This window comes from Monodelphis domestica, chromosome 1 (genome assembly GCF_027887165.1).
Source record: "Monodelphis domestica isolate mMonDom1 chromosome 1, mMonDom1.pri, whole genome shotgun sequence".
Taxonomy (NCBI): Eukaryota; Metazoa; Chordata; class Mammalia; order Didelphimorphia; family Didelphidae; genus Monodelphis; species Monodelphis domestica.
The window spans coordinates 721,153,064-721,169,696 of record NC_077227.1 but is presented as its reverse complement, the minus strand read 5'-3'; the positions used below and the strand labels follow the sequence as shown (position 1 = coordinate 721,169,696).

At 44.5% G+C, this 16,633-nt stretch overlaps 1 protein-coding gene across 6 annotated transcripts in view; it reads left to right on the top strand.

Moving 5' to 3' along the window:
• Window positions 1–816: 816 nt before the first annotated feature.
• LOC100619200 (zinc finger protein 883-like) overlaps window positions 817–16,633 on the top strand; it is a 108,516-nt gene continuing 92,699 nt past the window's right edge. For 4 of the 6 annotated variants that reach the window (XM_056812557.1, XM_056812561.1, XM_056812552.1 and 1 more), the window contains exon 1: window positions 838–1,011. In XM_056812557.1, coding sequence (XP_056668535.1) covers window positions 959–1,011 — 53 coding nt within the window. In that variant the 5' untranslated portion in view covers window positions 838–958. Of the gene's footprint in view, window positions 1,012–2,909; window positions 2,962–9,195; window positions 9,323–10,779; window positions 10,876–12,136; window positions 12,263–14,075; window positions 15,967–16,633 lie in introns of those variants that run through there. The other 2 variants (XM_056812570.1, XM_056812537.1) reach the window with 2 other exon arrangements.

Here is a 16,633-nt window from a genome sequence, read left to right as displayed (position 1 = left end):
GTCTCACTAATAGCTCTTCAGCCTCACTAACCAGGACCAACCTACACTATTGTCTCTGTACTCTAACTGGATCCCTAAACAAGGGACAGCTGCCCCATCTCACACTCTCCTTCCATGAGATTCTCCAGCAGTCAAACTGTCCTCATCCAGAGCCAGAAGCAGCACCTGCTCTCAGGAAAGGTTAGTGAGAGGCCCCCTTTCCCCCTTCACACTTCGTGCTTGCCTTTATCTCTCCCTGTCCGACTGCCCTTCCTACATCACTTTCTGTGGCATCGAAGGGATATTCTAATCTTGAAAGTATTATTGACCTATTAATGCTGTAACCTATGTGCTCATGTGCCAGACTTGTGGTCATATTATTTCTTAATCATTGTACTTAATTGGTACTTTATTAATTGTGAGCACTCTCCAAACCTACAGTCCTAAGGTCAGGAGAATTACTGGGCAGGACTGTAGCTGCCACAGGATTGTAGCTCCTACCTTAAGGGACCAGATTTCCTTCCAGGTCACATGTTTGATTCACCTCCTCTTTGATCTTGTGGTTGTCAGTTGAGCCAACATCAGATGCTCTGTATGCTGTGTCACATGTTCATTAGCTCCCTCCCTTTTCCCATTCTTTGAGTCTCCAATAAAGGATTGGGGACATGTGTCTTTCTTCCTTTATTCTTTCTCCCTCTCCCTCTCCCTCTCCCTCTCCCTCTCCCTCTCCCTTTCCCTCTCTCTCACCCATTTTTCCCTGGCTCCTTCTCAGGCATCCACCCATGAATATATTAATTTGTGGCTGCAGCCAGGCATACTTCCTATCTGAGAACAATTTCTATTTCCTTTTCCTGTGGGCTGGTCTCCAGGGTAACAGAATCTCTTCCTTTGGGCCTAGCTCCATTCACTGAGCCAGCTCTTTCCCTAAATTAGAGCAAGGGATTAAGCATTCCTTTTTACACTGGCTAAAAAGGCAATAATGACCAGAGAGAGGGCAGAGAATGAAGAGCTCAGGAGGACTTCCTGGAGGAGGTGAGATTGTCCTTTGGACTTTAGGAAAACCAGGGAGGGCAGTGGTCTGAGCTAGGAAGGGAGAGCCTACAAGCTGCTCTGGGGGACAGCCAGAGAAGGTGCTCCTGGCCAGGAGCTGCAGGTGCTGTTCATGGATCCCCTGAAGGCTGGTGTGGCCCAGGGCAGAGGGTATGGCAGGAAGGAGGAGTTGGGGCTGTTAGGACTGGGGGTGCCAAAAAGTATCATGGGAGATTGGATGGGGGTATGAGGGGAGCCTGGGCCAGAGGAAAGTCACCTCAGGGGCTCAGTGGAGGCTGGCAGGAAGGAGAAGAGAGGTGAGGAGGCCAGCAGAGCACCAGGAAGGCCCTGCAGTCAGGGATGGGGGTCTGAGGGGAGGAGGAGGACCTTCCCTACAGGGAGGACTGACCTCTGGCCAAGGAAGCCCCACCTGGGCTGCTCAGTACAGTGCCAGGCCTGCAGTGGAGAGGGCCTGGGTTCCAGGCTGGCCTCAGACCCTTCTTGTGCTCTTGGAGGCTTCCCATTTTCTCCTTGAACCCTGAGCCTAGCCTGGCCCCTGGGAAGGGCTTCCTGGCTGGAGGATCTCCTCCTGCAGCACTGGGACTCCCATGAGCCTCCCCCAGCCCAAGGGGGCCTCCAGGAGCACTTGAGGATTTCTGGGATGGGAGAGCTCCCAGGGGGTCCTCCTGGAGTCCCTCCTCCTTCTCCCCCCCTCCCCCACCCCGCACTGCAGGGCTTTGGCTTTGGCCAGTTTCTTGTCATATTCAACCCACCTTGACCTCTTGGCCCCATCCAGGCCCTGTTCCTGGTTCTGACTCTCCCCTTCCTAGCCCTGCCCCTCCTCCCTCCACCCATACTGACTCCCCTTCACCTGCCCAATTCTCCTGAGATGGTTCAAACCCCTTTCAGAACACAAATGGCACCTTGTGGGAATCACACTCCCTCACCCCCCTCCATAGAGCTCTCTGCTGTCCCCACTTCCCTGAGGCTTTATCTAGACTGTCTGGGGGGGAGCAGAGGGTCCCTAGAAATTAGAGGGAGGGAAGGAGGGGTGATGCAGGGGGAGGGGGACTCTCTCCTGCCCAGCCTGGTGGTGGTAGCCCAGGGGAATCCCAGCCCTGGGTTGGAGTCTAGAGATTAGGGAGGGGTCTACGGGGAGAGAGGGGCCATTCCAGGGGCCCAGGGACTCCAGACCCAGGTGTCCTGACCCCCAGCTCCTGCTCAGAGAGTCCTCTGTGCTGCCCTCAGACCCAGCCCTCTGGGAGGATCCCTGAGCTCTCCCTTCCTGCCCTCAGGCCCTCCCAGGAGCCAAAGCCCTTTCCTGGGGCCCCTCTTTGGTCCCCTGGTCCTTGGGCTGGTTCCCTGAGGGCAGGCCTGGCCCTGGGGGACTCCTGTGGCCCCTCACCCCATGGAGATCCCTGTGGGGCAGCCTCAGGCCTGGGAAGAGAAGGGAAACCCTGGGCCCCTCTGGGTCCCTTCTCCCTGCCCAGCTCAGGGTGCAGAGGCCCAGGGCCGGCCCCAGGAGGGATGGGGCTGAGCCAGATCCTGAGCTGGGAGGGAGATCCAGGCAGGTTTCTGCTCAGCTCCCACCAGGAGCAACTGGCCCAGAGAGGGAGCCCAAAGGCAGTGAGGAAGATGGGCTTTTCTACACTGGGAAAGAGGGCAGGGAGGGCCCCAGGAGGGGCTCCAGGCCAGCTCCTGCTGCTCAGAAGACCAGAGAAGTCAGACAATCCCTGGGCCAAGGGAGGCCTGCTGGGAAGAGCTTTGGCTGGAGCTCCATTGAGGGGCCATAAAGTGGGGGGCAGGTGGGGAGCAGCAGCCTGAGTGGGGAGACGAGGCCGGGAAAAGATGGAGGAGGCTCCCCAGAGGGACTGACTGGGGCTCCTTTGCTGCCTCTACAGGGAGCCTGGAGTGTCAGGGATGGCCTTGGAGAGGGACAGACTGCCAGGCCAGGTAAGTGCATTCCAGGCCCAGATGGGAGCCCCTCAGGCAGGAGGCCCTTCCCTGGCTCTGAGCCAAGATGGGCTGGGAAGCTGCTCCCTCCTTCCTGCTGGGCCCTTTCTGTCCCCCCATCCCAGGCAGGAGGAGCAGCCCTTCCTGGCTCTCTCCTGGCCTTTGGCAGGGATTCCTTGGCCCGGGGGCCCCTCAGACCCCCAGAGCTCCCCCAGGCGCTGCCTCCCAGGCCGGATTTCTCCCATCACAGGTGAGGGCCCAGGACGACCCTTGACTCCTTGTCCTTCCCTGTCTGGGGATCCTGTCTTGGCTCTCTCTGCTTGCCTGCCTCCCTCCCAGCCTCTTCTCTGCTGCTTCTCCCCTGTTCCCTCTGGAGTCTGGTCTGGAGCAGAGCCCGAGGGTGTCCCCTGCTCTGTGGGGTCCTCAGGGAAGACATTGTCCCCCGGGCTGCTCCCTGGCTTCTGCCTCAAGTCCTCGAGTCTTCCCGGGTCCCTCCAGCTCCTTCCTGTCCCCCATTCTTAGCCCAGCTGAGCCAGTGTGGAGGAACAGCCTGGTGTGTGCCGGGCACTGCTCAGCCCAAAGGAAGGGAGAAGCCATCGGCCTCCCTCCAGGCCCCCCCAGTCTGACCGAGGAGAGCCCTCAGCAGCCGTGTCCAAACCAGCTGGGGGGGGAGGGAGGGAGGGAGGGAGGCCCCTGGGAGGGAGGGAGGGAGGTTCTCTGGCAGGGAAGGAGGCCCCCTGGGAGGGAGGCTCTCAGCTTCTGGGAGGTCACTGGTTCCCCAGGGGAGGATTCAGCTGGGACTGGAAGGAAGCTCCCAGGCCAGAGGCAGGAGGGAGAACATTCCCTGCAGGGAGACAGACAGCCCCTGGAGAGGCCCAGAATCAGGCCAGGGAAGGTCCTGGCCAAGGATCAGCCAGGAGGCCAGAGGTCAGAGGAGGAGGAGTTCAGCTAAGCATTTGTGTCCTTGAACAGCAAAGTAAAACACCTCTGAGGCACCCTCTCACGCCTGTCAGTTTGGCCATTGTGCCAGAAATAGAAAACCATCAATTCAGAGATGTACAAGTCTATTTCCTCATTATCTCTTTGGGGTACAAGCCCAGCAGTGCTAGGGCTGGATCAAAGGGCAGACAGTCTTTTAGCGCCCTTTGGACATAGTTCCAAATTGCCCTCCAGAATGGTTGGATCAGTTCACAACTCCACCAGCAATGAATTAATGTCCCAACTTTGCCACATCCCCTCCAGCATTCATTACTTTCCTTTGCTGTCATGTTGGCCAATCTGCTAGGTGTGAGGTGATACCTCAGAGTTGTTTTGATTTTCATCTCTCTGATTATAAGAGATTTAGAACACTTCTTCATGTGCTTATTAATAGTTTTGATTTCTTGAACTGAAAACTGCCTATTCATGACCCTTGCCCATTTATCAATTGGAGAATGGCTTGGATTTTTGAACAATTGGTTTAGGTCTGTAAGGCTCCAGCACAAGGTCGGCCAGTGCTGTGTGACCTTACTTGGGGTAACGAAAATGAAGAGTAACAAATGGACACTATATGAAATGCATAGCGACAAAGTTTATTGGATTCACACAAAGCATATAAAGGTAAAAACTACAGGAATGTATGACGTTACAGCCCAGCACCAGCAGGAACCATAAATGGGCAAATCCATAGGAATTCATGACGTTACCGGCTAGGCACCAGGAGGAACCAAGAGGACTCCAAAAAAGGGCAGAAAAACAAGTTTCTCACAGTTGTTACATTACCTCCTTTATGCTGACTATTCTAACCTTGGATACGCAGCTGGGCAGGTCGTACAAAGTTCAACCCATGACCTTGACTACTGCAGCCCAAGCGGGGGGAAGAGGAGGCTTTGCCTCTACTACATGGTCTTTATAAATTTGAGTAATTAGACCTTTGTGAGAGGTTTTTGTTATGAAAATTGTTTCCCAATTTGTTGCTTCCCTTCTAATTTTGGTTGCATCAGTTTGGTTTATACAAAATCTTTTTAATTTGATGTAATCAAAATTATTTATTTTACATTTTGTGGCTCTTTCTAAGTCTTGCTTGGTTTTGAACTCTTTCCCTTCCCAAAGATCTGACAAGTATACTATTCTGTGTTCGACTAATTTGCTTATAGTTTCCTTCTTTACATTCAGGTCATTCATCCATTCTGAGTTTATTTTGGTGTAGGGTATGAGATGTTGATCTAAACCTAATCTCTCCCATACTGTCTTCCAATTTTCTCAGCAGTTTTTGTCAAATAGTGGATTTGAGTCCCAAAAGCTGGGTCTTTGGGTTTATCATAAAAGGTCTTGCTGAGATCATTTATGCCAAGTCTATTCCACTGATCCTCCTTTATGTCTCTTAGCCAGTACCATATTGTTTTGATGACTACTGCTTTATACTATAGTTTGAGATCTGGGACTGCAAGTCCTCCTTCCTTCCCATTTTTTTCCAATATTTCCCTTGATATGCTTGATCTTTTATTTTTCCAAATGTGCTTTGATATGGTTTTTTCTAATTCAGTAAAAAAGTTTTTTGGAAGTTCAATGGGAATGGCACCAAACAAGTGAATTAATTTGGGTAGGATTGTCATTTTTATTATGTTAGCTTGTTCTACCCATGAGCAATTAATCCTTTTCCAATTATTTAGATCTAGTTTTAATTGTGTGGAGAGTGTTTTGTGGTTGTGTTCATATAGTTCCTGTGTTTGTCTTGGCAGATAGATTCCAAAGTATTTTATATTGTGTAGGGTGATTTTAAATGGAATTTCTCTTTCTAATTCTTGCTGTTGAGATGTGTTGGAGATATATAGAAATGCTGATGACTTATGTGGGTTCATTTTGTATCCTGCAACTTTGCTAAAGTTGTTGATTATTTCCACTAGCTTTTTGGTTGATTCTCTAGGATTCTTTAAGTAGACCATTGTATCATCTGGAAAGAGTAACAGCTTGGTCTCTTCATTGCCAATTTTAATACCTTCAATTTCTTTTTCTTCTCTGATTGCTACTGCTAGTGTTTCTAGTACAATGTTAAATAATAGAGGAGATATTGGGTATCCTTGATTCACTCCTTATCTTATTGAGAAGGCTTCTAATTTATCCCCATTGCAGATGATGTTTGTTGATGGTTTTAGATAGATAGTTTATTATTTTTTAGGAAAGACCCTTATATTCCTATACTTTCTAGTGTTTTCATTAGGAATGAGTGTTGCATTTTTTCAAAGGCTTTTTCTGCATTTATTGAAATAATCATGTGGTTTTTGTTGGTTTGCTTGTGGATATGGTCAATTATGTGGATGGTTTTCCTAATATTGAACCATCTTTGAATTCCTGGTATAAATCCCACCTGATCATAATGAGTAACCTTCGTGATCACTTGCTTAAGTCTTTTTGCTAGTATCCTATTTAAGATTTTTGCATATATGTTCATTAAGGAGATTGGTCTATAGTTTTCTTTCTCTGTTTTTGATCTGTCTGGCTTTGGAATCAGTACCATATTTGTGTCATAAAAGGAATTTGGCAGAATCCCCTCTTTGCTTATTATGTCAAATTGTTTATTTGTATAGTATTGGGATTAGCTATTCTTTGAATGATAGAATTCACTTGTGAATCCATCAGGCCCTGGGGATTTTTTGTTATGCAGTTCTTTGATGGCTTGTTCAATTTCTTTTCTATTATGAGATTACTTAAGTATTCTATTTCTTCTTCTGTTAATCTAGGCAATTTATATTTTTGTAAACATTCATCTATATCACCTAGATTGTGATATTTATTGCCATATAATTTGGCAAAATATTTTTAATGATTGCCTTAATTTCCTCTTCATTAGAGGTGAGGTCTCCCTTTTCATCTTGGATACTGTTATTTTGGTTTTCTTCTTTCCATTTTTAAATTAGATTTACCAGTACTTTGTCTATTTTATTTATTTATTTTTTCAAAATACCATCTTCTAGTTTTATTTATTAATTCAATAGTTCTTTTACTTTTGATTTTATAAATTTCTCCTTTAGTTTTTAGGATCTTTAATTTAGTTTACATCTGGGGGGTTTGTTTTAGTTTTTTTCACTTTCTAGTTTTTTAATTTTCATTCCCAATTCTTTTGATTTCTGCCCTCTCTCATTTTTTCATATATGAACTAAAGGATATAAATTTCCCCCCGAGTACTGCTTTGGCTTCATCCAATAGATTTTGAAAGGTTGTTTCATCATTTTTATTTTCTTCAATGAAATTATTAATTATTTCTATGATTTATTCTTTAACCAATTTTAGAGAATCATATTGTTTAATTTCCAATTAATTTTTTATTTCCCTCTCCATTTACACTTACTAATTATAATTTTTATTGCATTATGATCTGAAAAGGTTGCATAATTTTTTCTGCTCTTTTGCACTTATGCCCTAATACATAGTCAGTCTTTGTGAATGTACCAAGAGCTGCTGAAAAGAAGGTGCATTCCTTTTTGTCCTTATTTACTTTTCTCCATATATCTATTCACTCTTAATTTTGTAGGAGAACATTTTATAAAATAACAGTAACATATGTGGTCAGAAACTGTGAACAACTCAGCTGTTCTCAACAAATTCAGGGTTGTAAGACAATCCCAAAGGACTCATGATGAGAAAAGCCATCTGCTTCCAGAGAAAGAACTAATGGACTCTGAATTCAGATCAAACCATGTTTCCCTTTTTTCCTTACTTTCATTTTCTTTGGTTTGAAATTTCTTCCAGAAAGTGACTAATAAGGACAAATATTTTCCATGATTGCTCAGGTAAAGTCAAGATCAGATTGCTCTCTCAGGGAGCAGGATTGGAGGGATGGAGACTTATTTGCAACTCAATTTAAAAATGAATGTTAGAAATTGTTTTTCCCTGTAAATGGGCAGAAAATAAAATATTATTCTACATACATCTCCCTGTAGCTGTGAGATGTTTATCAGCTATTTCTCTCCTACCTTCTTACAGTGTGATCTTTAATATTAAGCTCACGTTTCCTTAAATAGTGTTTAGTAGAGTATGGTGTAGGCTTATGCTCTCAGCCTCATTTCCTTTCAGGCTGCATTCTAGGTTTCTTGGCAATTTTTACCAATGAGGAATTGTCTCCCAAATTACTTGTTTGCTACTTGACAGGAATTATTGTCTTTAGTCTGTTCCATTGCTTTATCTCCCTCTTATCTTACCAGAAGCCCAGGTTTAGGGTGACTGCTGACTTGTGATCTGGTCTGAGCTCTGGTCATGCTGGTCCCCATTTATCCTGGCTTCTTTTCATCACTTTCCTTGGTGGTTGATCTTTTGGTTTTTCCCAAATGAATTTTGTTATGATTTTATCCAGCCCTGTCAGATATCCTCTTCCTCATGGCATGAGGGGCAAAATTACATTTTTCCTGGATTATATTTTTGGATTTGATACTCTAAGAATTCTGTTCAATCTAAAGCTGCTTCTGTGAGGTTTCACTAGAGAAACTGGTGTGGACTAAAGTGTGGAGCTCCCCATCTCTGAGGAGAGGTGCAGAGGCAGACATGGCTGCTCTTTCCAGAAAAATCTCTGTTTTCAGTATTCCCATAAAACATGGCCTCAGCATTTCCTGTAGAGCTTATTACCAGATTGAAGAGCTTTTATTAGTAAAGACCGTCTGAGAGAGGCAGAAAGAGAGTAAGAGGTCTCAGCCTTTCTAAATCTCATTCTCAATTCAGTTTGCTCAGGCTGGATTTGCCAGAGATCAAGAGATCAGGAAAGCTCATAGATTAAACCCCCAGTTCAGAGAGCCAGTTACTTTCGGGGTCGTGGGGTACAAAAGCCCCCTCTCCTTCCCTCGCCTGCCTTTTACATTCTCCAGCTCCTTTCTCCCTGGCTGGGGCTCTGGTATGTTGATGAATCTCACACTGATGCTGGCTGCACTGGGACACAGCAACAGGGACACAGACATGTGACTGACAGCTACATCCCACTGCTGGGGCCCTTGGGATCTGAGCTGCAATGGGGGTCCCCTAGATATTTCCCTTCACACAGTAGATACTCCTCGGCTTCCTTCCAGAGCACCATAGAGCTGCTTTTCTCAAGCTTCCATGGGCTCTTACAGACTCAGCTTCTAGTGCTGGCTCTGACACTGACAAAGGGTGGGACCTTTGGGCCCCTCCCTTGTCTGTGGGTCAGTTTCCTCCTGTAATTGACCAGAGGTGGGCTCTTCATTGTGATGTGACTTTCACCCTTCTGTGCTCTGGCTTGGGCTGCTCTAGGAGGAGGTGACATTCAAGGATGTGGCTGTGGACTTCACCCGGGAGGAGTGGCGCCTCTTGTCCCCTCCCCAGAAGGAGCTGTATAAGGAGGTGATGCTGGAGAATGCCCAGAACCTGTTCTTTGTGGGTAAGGAGTCCTCTCCCTCTGCCTGAGTCAGTCATCCAAAGGAATATTGCCCTCAGGAGCAGGCAGTGTTGGGAGCAATTTTCAGTCATGAAGAAGGGATGAGGGCTGGTATGCTGAGTACCAGAGCCAGAGCCCTCCTGCTGCCTGGTTCTCCTGTGAAAGGACTGCATAGTGTAATGGGCCTTTGGGTGTTCCCTTTGGTGCTCCTGAAGACTAAGATCAAATGCATTTTGGAGAATCTCAGAGATGGAAATAATCTCAGAGTTGATTCTGGCTGGCCTCTAACTGTCCCGGAATTGGGTCTCAAACCAATCTGGCAAAACTTTTCAGGAGGGTTTTCCTCCTACTTTCTTCCCCTCTAGGCTAGATCTATTATTGGGGATCTTTTTCTCTTTAATCCATATAAACTCATAGCTCAGAATTCCTAGGTGTCCCCAGGAGATCAGGTTTGTCTTTAGTCTTCCTTTCTATTGCCCTAAACCTCCAGCAGAGCCAATGAAGAAGGGAGGAAAGGGATGAAGCATTTATAAAGACCTGCTCTTGGACAGGAGCTCTGCTGAGGCTTTTCTCTGTAATATTTTAGCACTTCTTCCTCACTTTCATCTTCCTAATTCAGTGACACAATTACCCCCATTTTACAGAAGAAGGAATATATTGGGTTCAGTTGCTTATTCTGAGACACCCACATAGGAGTTGTTTGTGGCAAAATGTAAACCAAGACCTTCATACCTCTAATCCCAGGGCCCTCTTCCCTCCCTCCTAGCTACTTCTTATTTCCAGATAATGGAAAACTATGAACTGAGTCCAGCCTTCTCTGAAGAAAATGCCCTAGAACCTAGCATTCTGCTTCCAGATTGGTTCCCCCACCTTCTCCTCCCTCCCCTCCCCCCACTAAATGCTGTGAAGACTCTCCTCTAGGTGTCCCTGTAAGCCTCTGGCAGGCCCTGCTTACCCTCCTCTGTGATTGTCAAGATGAGTGGACTGACTGAGAGATAGCTTTGGGCCCATGGAGGATTATTGAGTTCCCCAGGAGAGGAGGCAGAGACTCCCTGAGGGAACAGTCCAGGAGAATCAGAGAGGTATTAAGGACGGAGGAGCAGGCTGGGTGATGGGACAAAAGCCTATCCCTTGAGCCTGGATCTGGGGCTTCAGACTGACCCAGAACACTGCCCCTTGGACCCAGTGAGTGAGTTTAGGAGTTTCTGCCACAATGGACCAGAACACGATGGGGGGGGGGGGGGGGGCTGTTACTCTTTCTGCATCCCCCAGCAGGGTAACGAGAAGATCCTACTCTGGGATCCTGCATTACAGACACTGAAGGGTGAGGGCAGACTCCTGTGGGAACCCCATGGAGAGAATAACTGATTGGAGTTATTGGATTTCCTAACCTTTCCCTAAAGAGGACTCAGTGAGGAGCTTCCTCCATCCTCTTCCCTGAATGATTCTCCCTTGCCCAGGGCTTCCAGGTCCCCCAGAAGACATGATCTCTTATTTGGAGCAAAGGGAAGCCCTGTGGATGCTGGAGCAAGAAGGCCTGAGGAGCTGCTGCCCAGGTAAGGGAGGGGAAAAGAGGTGTGAAAGAGCCAAGGTGATCAGAGGCTTCTGTGTTCTCTGGTGAAGCCAGGGCTAGATTTGAGGGCAGGAGGACCCAACTTAGAATTCTTTTTGAGAGGTTTTAGCAGGGTCTCCCTGGGCAAGTCAGTGAAGCCCTGAGCCTCAGTTTCCCCATCTGTAAGATGAGGCTGTTGGACTGCATTTCCTATCTGCTCCCTTCATGACATCAGTCTGTGACCCTCTTAGAAGTCAGTATTTGGGACTGAAGGGCCTGGAAGTCTCCTGCAGGTGCCAGAAGGGCTGAGCTTATTCCCTCTGAGCTCTTTAGTATCCAAAAACATGTAGGAGTGCTTGCTCTGTGCCTGGTCCTGGACTAAGTTACAGGGGACATAAAGAGCTGTAGTGGACATCCCCTGCCCTCATTGATCTCACTCGGCTGGAGCAGATAGCAGCCTGCCGACAGTTCTGTAGAAGCCCTCTAGATCCCAGCTCTAGGACAGCCAATCACTAGAGAAAAGGCTCTGAAAGGAAGGAGCACTAGAGAGATCTAAGGGGGGAAGTGGCGTGGAGCTTCAGGAGAGCCAGACTCAGGATTCTGAGGTAAAGTATAGCAGAGAAAACAAGGGGAAAACACTGGCACAACTCACAAGAAATGGCCATCACTAGGAATTTAGCCCTGAACCCATGGACAGATGTTGGTATTTCATGGGGATGAAGAGGGCAAGTGAGAGTGTTTGGAGCACTGCGGATTGGTTCCCAGAGGAAGAGAGTCATTAGCTCATTAGTGTGGGAAAGGCTGAAGATGAAATAACAATAGGGTCATGGAAGAGAGGAATAGACAGGCTTAGAGGAGGAATCAAATGGGATTCTTTTCACATGGAAAGAGATTTTCTTTAGCTAGGAGAAGAATAACTTTTTTCTCTGATCTTGAGGCCAAAAAGGAAAATAGGCAACTGAGCTGGGTGAGGTGTGGAGGATAAGAGAGTTCTGCACAGAGGTCTAGCTTTTATTCAGTGAAATAAGAGACTAAGTTCTCAGCTCAGAAGGTGAGGCAGGGGATGGGAGGAAGGCATAAGAGAGAGCTGGAGACCAGGGAAATCAGTGGATGACTGCTGTAGTGGGTGGCAAAGGTAATCTATGTGGGAGAGGTCACAAGATTGCCTTGCCATGGTGAGATCCCAGCCGAGATCAGGAAGCCTCAATGTAGAGTGGAGCCAGGCAGCTGGTTTCCTGATTTTCCTTCTCTCCATTGATCTGCAGCCCATGAGGAGGAATGAAGACTGCTGCCTTACTTGGAAGATTCAAGGCTAAGCTTTCCCTAAATCATCAGCTCCAGACCCGTTCCAGGTCTCTGGGGCTGTCTTTGTCCTGTTCTGGGACAATCAGGTGACCACAGCACTTCACTTTAGGGAGATGGGAGCCTAGAAGGAAGCCTCTTGGATCTTAAGGGCTGGGTCTGCTCTAGTTCCAATGGAGTTACTGTTGACTGATGAGATTTAAGGACTAGAGAAAGACAGAAACATGGCTAAGCCCAAAGCATGCATTTGCCTTCCAGGAGAGAGACAGAATGCGAAGATTCTGGTAGAGTTTGGACCTGACATAGTCCCTCGACCCAGTCAGTAAACATGTATTAAATAATAAATATGTTCTAGGAACCTTGCTAAACCCTGAGCATACAAAGGAAGGGAAGCACCAATCCGGGCTTTCCTGGAGTTTACAATCTAGAACTCAGACATGGAGGCTGTTTAGAAAAAGAAAAGCAACAGATCCTGAATCTTACTCTGAGATGATCCAGGGAGAAAGAAATGTTAAAGAATAAGAATACAATTAATTCAACAAGGAAATCAGGAACTAGAGGAGTGAAGAGAATGACAGTTTAAGGCGAAAAGCAAAGGAGAAAATGATCCAAATTCTAATGATAAAAATAAACATCACCCTTTGCATATGGCCCCTAGTATTTGTCACACTCTTTCTAAATATTGTCTCGTTAGATCCTCATTGGAACTCAAGGAGTCATTTAATATTATTATGTTCTTGTTATATAGTTAAGGAACCTGAGACTAACAGAGTTTCTTTTACTTGCCGCGGTTTTAAAGTCCTAGCAGGTTTGTGAGGTACAATGAGAATGCACCACTACCTGTATTGGGATTTTTAAGAAGAATAGAATGAAAATGCCAGCACCTATATAAGGTGGGAAATAGGAAGAGATTTGTTCAAGCTTTCTTACCCATTTCCTTACAAAAGGATTATGGACTCTAATAACTGTATAAGACATATTTTTTAACATGGGAAATGCCATGTTTTTGTTTAAACTGTATTTAGTAGAAGGATTTCATTTTATTGAAAAGAGGCATTTAAAGAAAAGTAATGGCTGTTCTTAAGGAGTAGGGAGTAGTAATTAAGAACATTTCAGAGTCAAATTCTGAATCCAGATCTTTTTGACACAGAGGCCAACACATGACTCACTATGCGTCTCTACTTTGTTAAGGATGGTCCTATTTAGGAAATGATGGCAATTTTTTGAAAAGCATTAATAAAACTTTAAAAAGATGATTCTACCATGTAAAGAAAAAAAAAAAACCAGAATCAAATCTGTTATGCCTTGGATAAATGTAAAAATAGAGTGCTGAATTTCTTCATCTGATTTTAGATACTGGCAGAAAAAATAAGGTTGAAAGCAATCATGAAGGAAATTACATAATGCTTACAGAGAAACTAGTTGATGAAATATTAAGAATTTTTAGATTACATGTACCCAGTGGTATCATACCTATGAAGAGAGGATTGAATGTATAGATAATGAAAATGAAATAAAAAAGATTGAAAGTGAATTGTTTGGTACTGTTGACAGAGCATGCCCAGCCACAAGATTTGGCCTCAGCTGCCAGGATTTCAGGTCAAGTCACTTATCCAACCTTTCTTAGGTCATGGTCTGAGTTAAGATTGTAATAAAGCTAGCCTGTCTAAAATCCTAGATTTGTTAAGAAGAGTTAGTGAGATCACATGGGAGACCCTTTGTTATTTAAATTGTTGTTCAGCTTTGATGTAATAACATTTTAAAAGGATGGATTGTGCCCATTTAAGTTGGAAGACTTCTTACTTGTGGAATAGGATATAAAGCAGTTCATGTTCTATATATATAAGAGATATATGTATAGATGTCAGTATATATGTATGTTTTACTGTTTGTTTCTTTTAGAAGAGCTCAGACCGGAAATGAAGGTGAATCCAACCGACGTGAGCCTTCCTGTGAAAGAAATGGACCTACAAAGATTCATGAGTGATGATCCCGATAACTTTGCTTTCAGAGAATTCACTGTTGTACCTCAAAATTCATTTCCTATTGAACATCATAGAATGTACACTGAGGAAAAATCTAGTGAAAGTAATCATTGTGGGAAGACTTTCATGCACAGGTCCAACCTTTCTGGACATCAGAGCATCCATACTGGTGAGAGACCTTATGAATGTAAGCAATGTGAAAAAGCTTTCAGTCGGAGATCCCATCTTACTGTACACCAGAGAATTCACACTGGGGAGAAACCTTATGAATGCATTCAGTGTGGAAAGACATTCAGAGATAATTCTAATCTTGCTGTACATCAGAGAATCCACACTGGGGAGAAAGTTTATGAATGCAATCAATGTGGAAAGAAATTCAGTCACAGCTGCTCTCTTGTTCTACATCAGAGAATCCACACTGGGGAGAAACCTTATGAATGCAATCAATGTGGAAAGGCATTCACAAATAGCTCCAGTCTGGCTGTACATCAGAGAGTCCACACTGGAGAGAAACCTTATGAATGCAATCAATGTGGAAAGGCATTCAGTCGGAGATCCCATCTTGCTGTACATCAGAGAATACATACTGGGGAGAAACCTTATAAATGTATTCAGTGTGGAAAGACATTCAGAGATAATTCCAGTCTTTTGGTACACCAGAGAATCCACACTGGTGAGAAACTTTATGAATGCAATCAATGTGGAAAGACATTCAGTCAGAGCTCCTCTCTTGTTCTACATCAGAGAATCCATACTGGGGAAAAACCTTATGAATGCAATCAGTGTGGAAAGACATTCACAAATAGCTCCAGTCTCGCTGTACATCAGAGAGTTCACAATGGGGAGAAACCTTATGAATGCAAGCAGTGTGGAAAGATATTCACCTATAACTCCAATCTTGCTGCACATCAGAGAGTCCACACTAGAGAGAAACCTTATGAATGCAAGCAATGTGGAAAGACTTTCAGACGGAGTTTTGAACTTACTGTACATCAACGAGTCCACACTGGGGAGAAACCTTATGAATGCAAGCAGTGTGGAAAGACTTTCAGAGGGAGCTTCGAACTTACTGTACATCAAAGAGTCCACACTGGGGAGAAACCTTATGAATGCAAGCAGTGTGGGAAGACATTCTCATATAACTCCAATCTTACTGCACATCAGAGAGTCCACACTAGGGAAAAACCTTATGAATGCAAGCAGTGTGGAAAGACATTCAGATGGAGCTCCAAACTTTCTGTACATCAAAGAATCCACACTGGGGAGAAATCTTATGAATGCAATTAGTGTGGAAAGACATTCACATATAACTCCAATCTTGCTTTACATCAGAGAATTCATAATGGAGAGAAACCTTAAGAATACAAGCTATGTGGAAAGATGTTCTCATGTAACTCCAGTCTTGTTCCTTGCACAATCCTGAACTTGACCCAGAGGCGAGAATTTCGTGATAAAAAACATTAAGTGAGGACAGAATGGCAGGTGGGAAAAGGCAGCAATAGAATTGAAATCATGAGGTGAGAGAAAATTGATGTCTCTTGCACTGCCCCCCTGGACTATGGTTCCGAAGATGAGATTTGTGAGTTAGTGGGCAGAGAAAAGGTTTTGGTAAACTGAGGCAAGAGCCAATATCCAAACTCATTTCTTTCAGTTTTGTTGCTGACTGGACTTCCCTGTGAGCATGGCAACACCCTAATGGTGACCACAGAATAGCAAGCTAATTGGAGCAGTGGGTATAGTATATCTTTCCTATTTTTCCTTCTTTCCCCCCTACTACCTCTCAATAAATAAAATTAATTTAAGACCAATCTCATAATTTTTTCTCTTATCCTTTTCATCACAGAAACCGCACATTCAAACTAAGCTCTCAGTTTACTCAAAATAAAACAATTCACTCTACTATGTCATAAGATCTCCTAAGGTTAGGTCCAAATGGCCATATGATTTAGATCTAAAGTGTGATCCCATAAACAAATTAAGGGAGCATAAAATAGTTTACCTTTCAGATCAATTTATTGATAAGGGAAGAAATTATGGCTAAGAAATAGATAATATAAGGTGGATAGTACATAATTTTTATTATATTAAATTCAAAACTGTGTACAAACAAAACTAATGCAACCAAGATTAAAAGTGGAAACAAGAAATTATCATTTGCCTTACAACATGTCCAATTAAATACTTCATTTTTAAAAAATTCTAACTGTTCTCTAAAGCCTTAATTCATCAGTTCATGGCATCTAGATCCAAAGAGGAATTAATTTAGTAATAGAATAATCTAATAATGCCTTTGCTCTGTAGAAATAATTTGTAATTAGCATAATTTCCTATATAAAAATTTCCCCCAAATTTCTACAAAACAAAATTAAAAGATAAAAAATTATATTGTAGATTTCAAATATGAAATAAAATTATTGACATTTCAATGATTTCTATTCAGTTGAATGCATTATCAATGCATTATCTTACATAGAA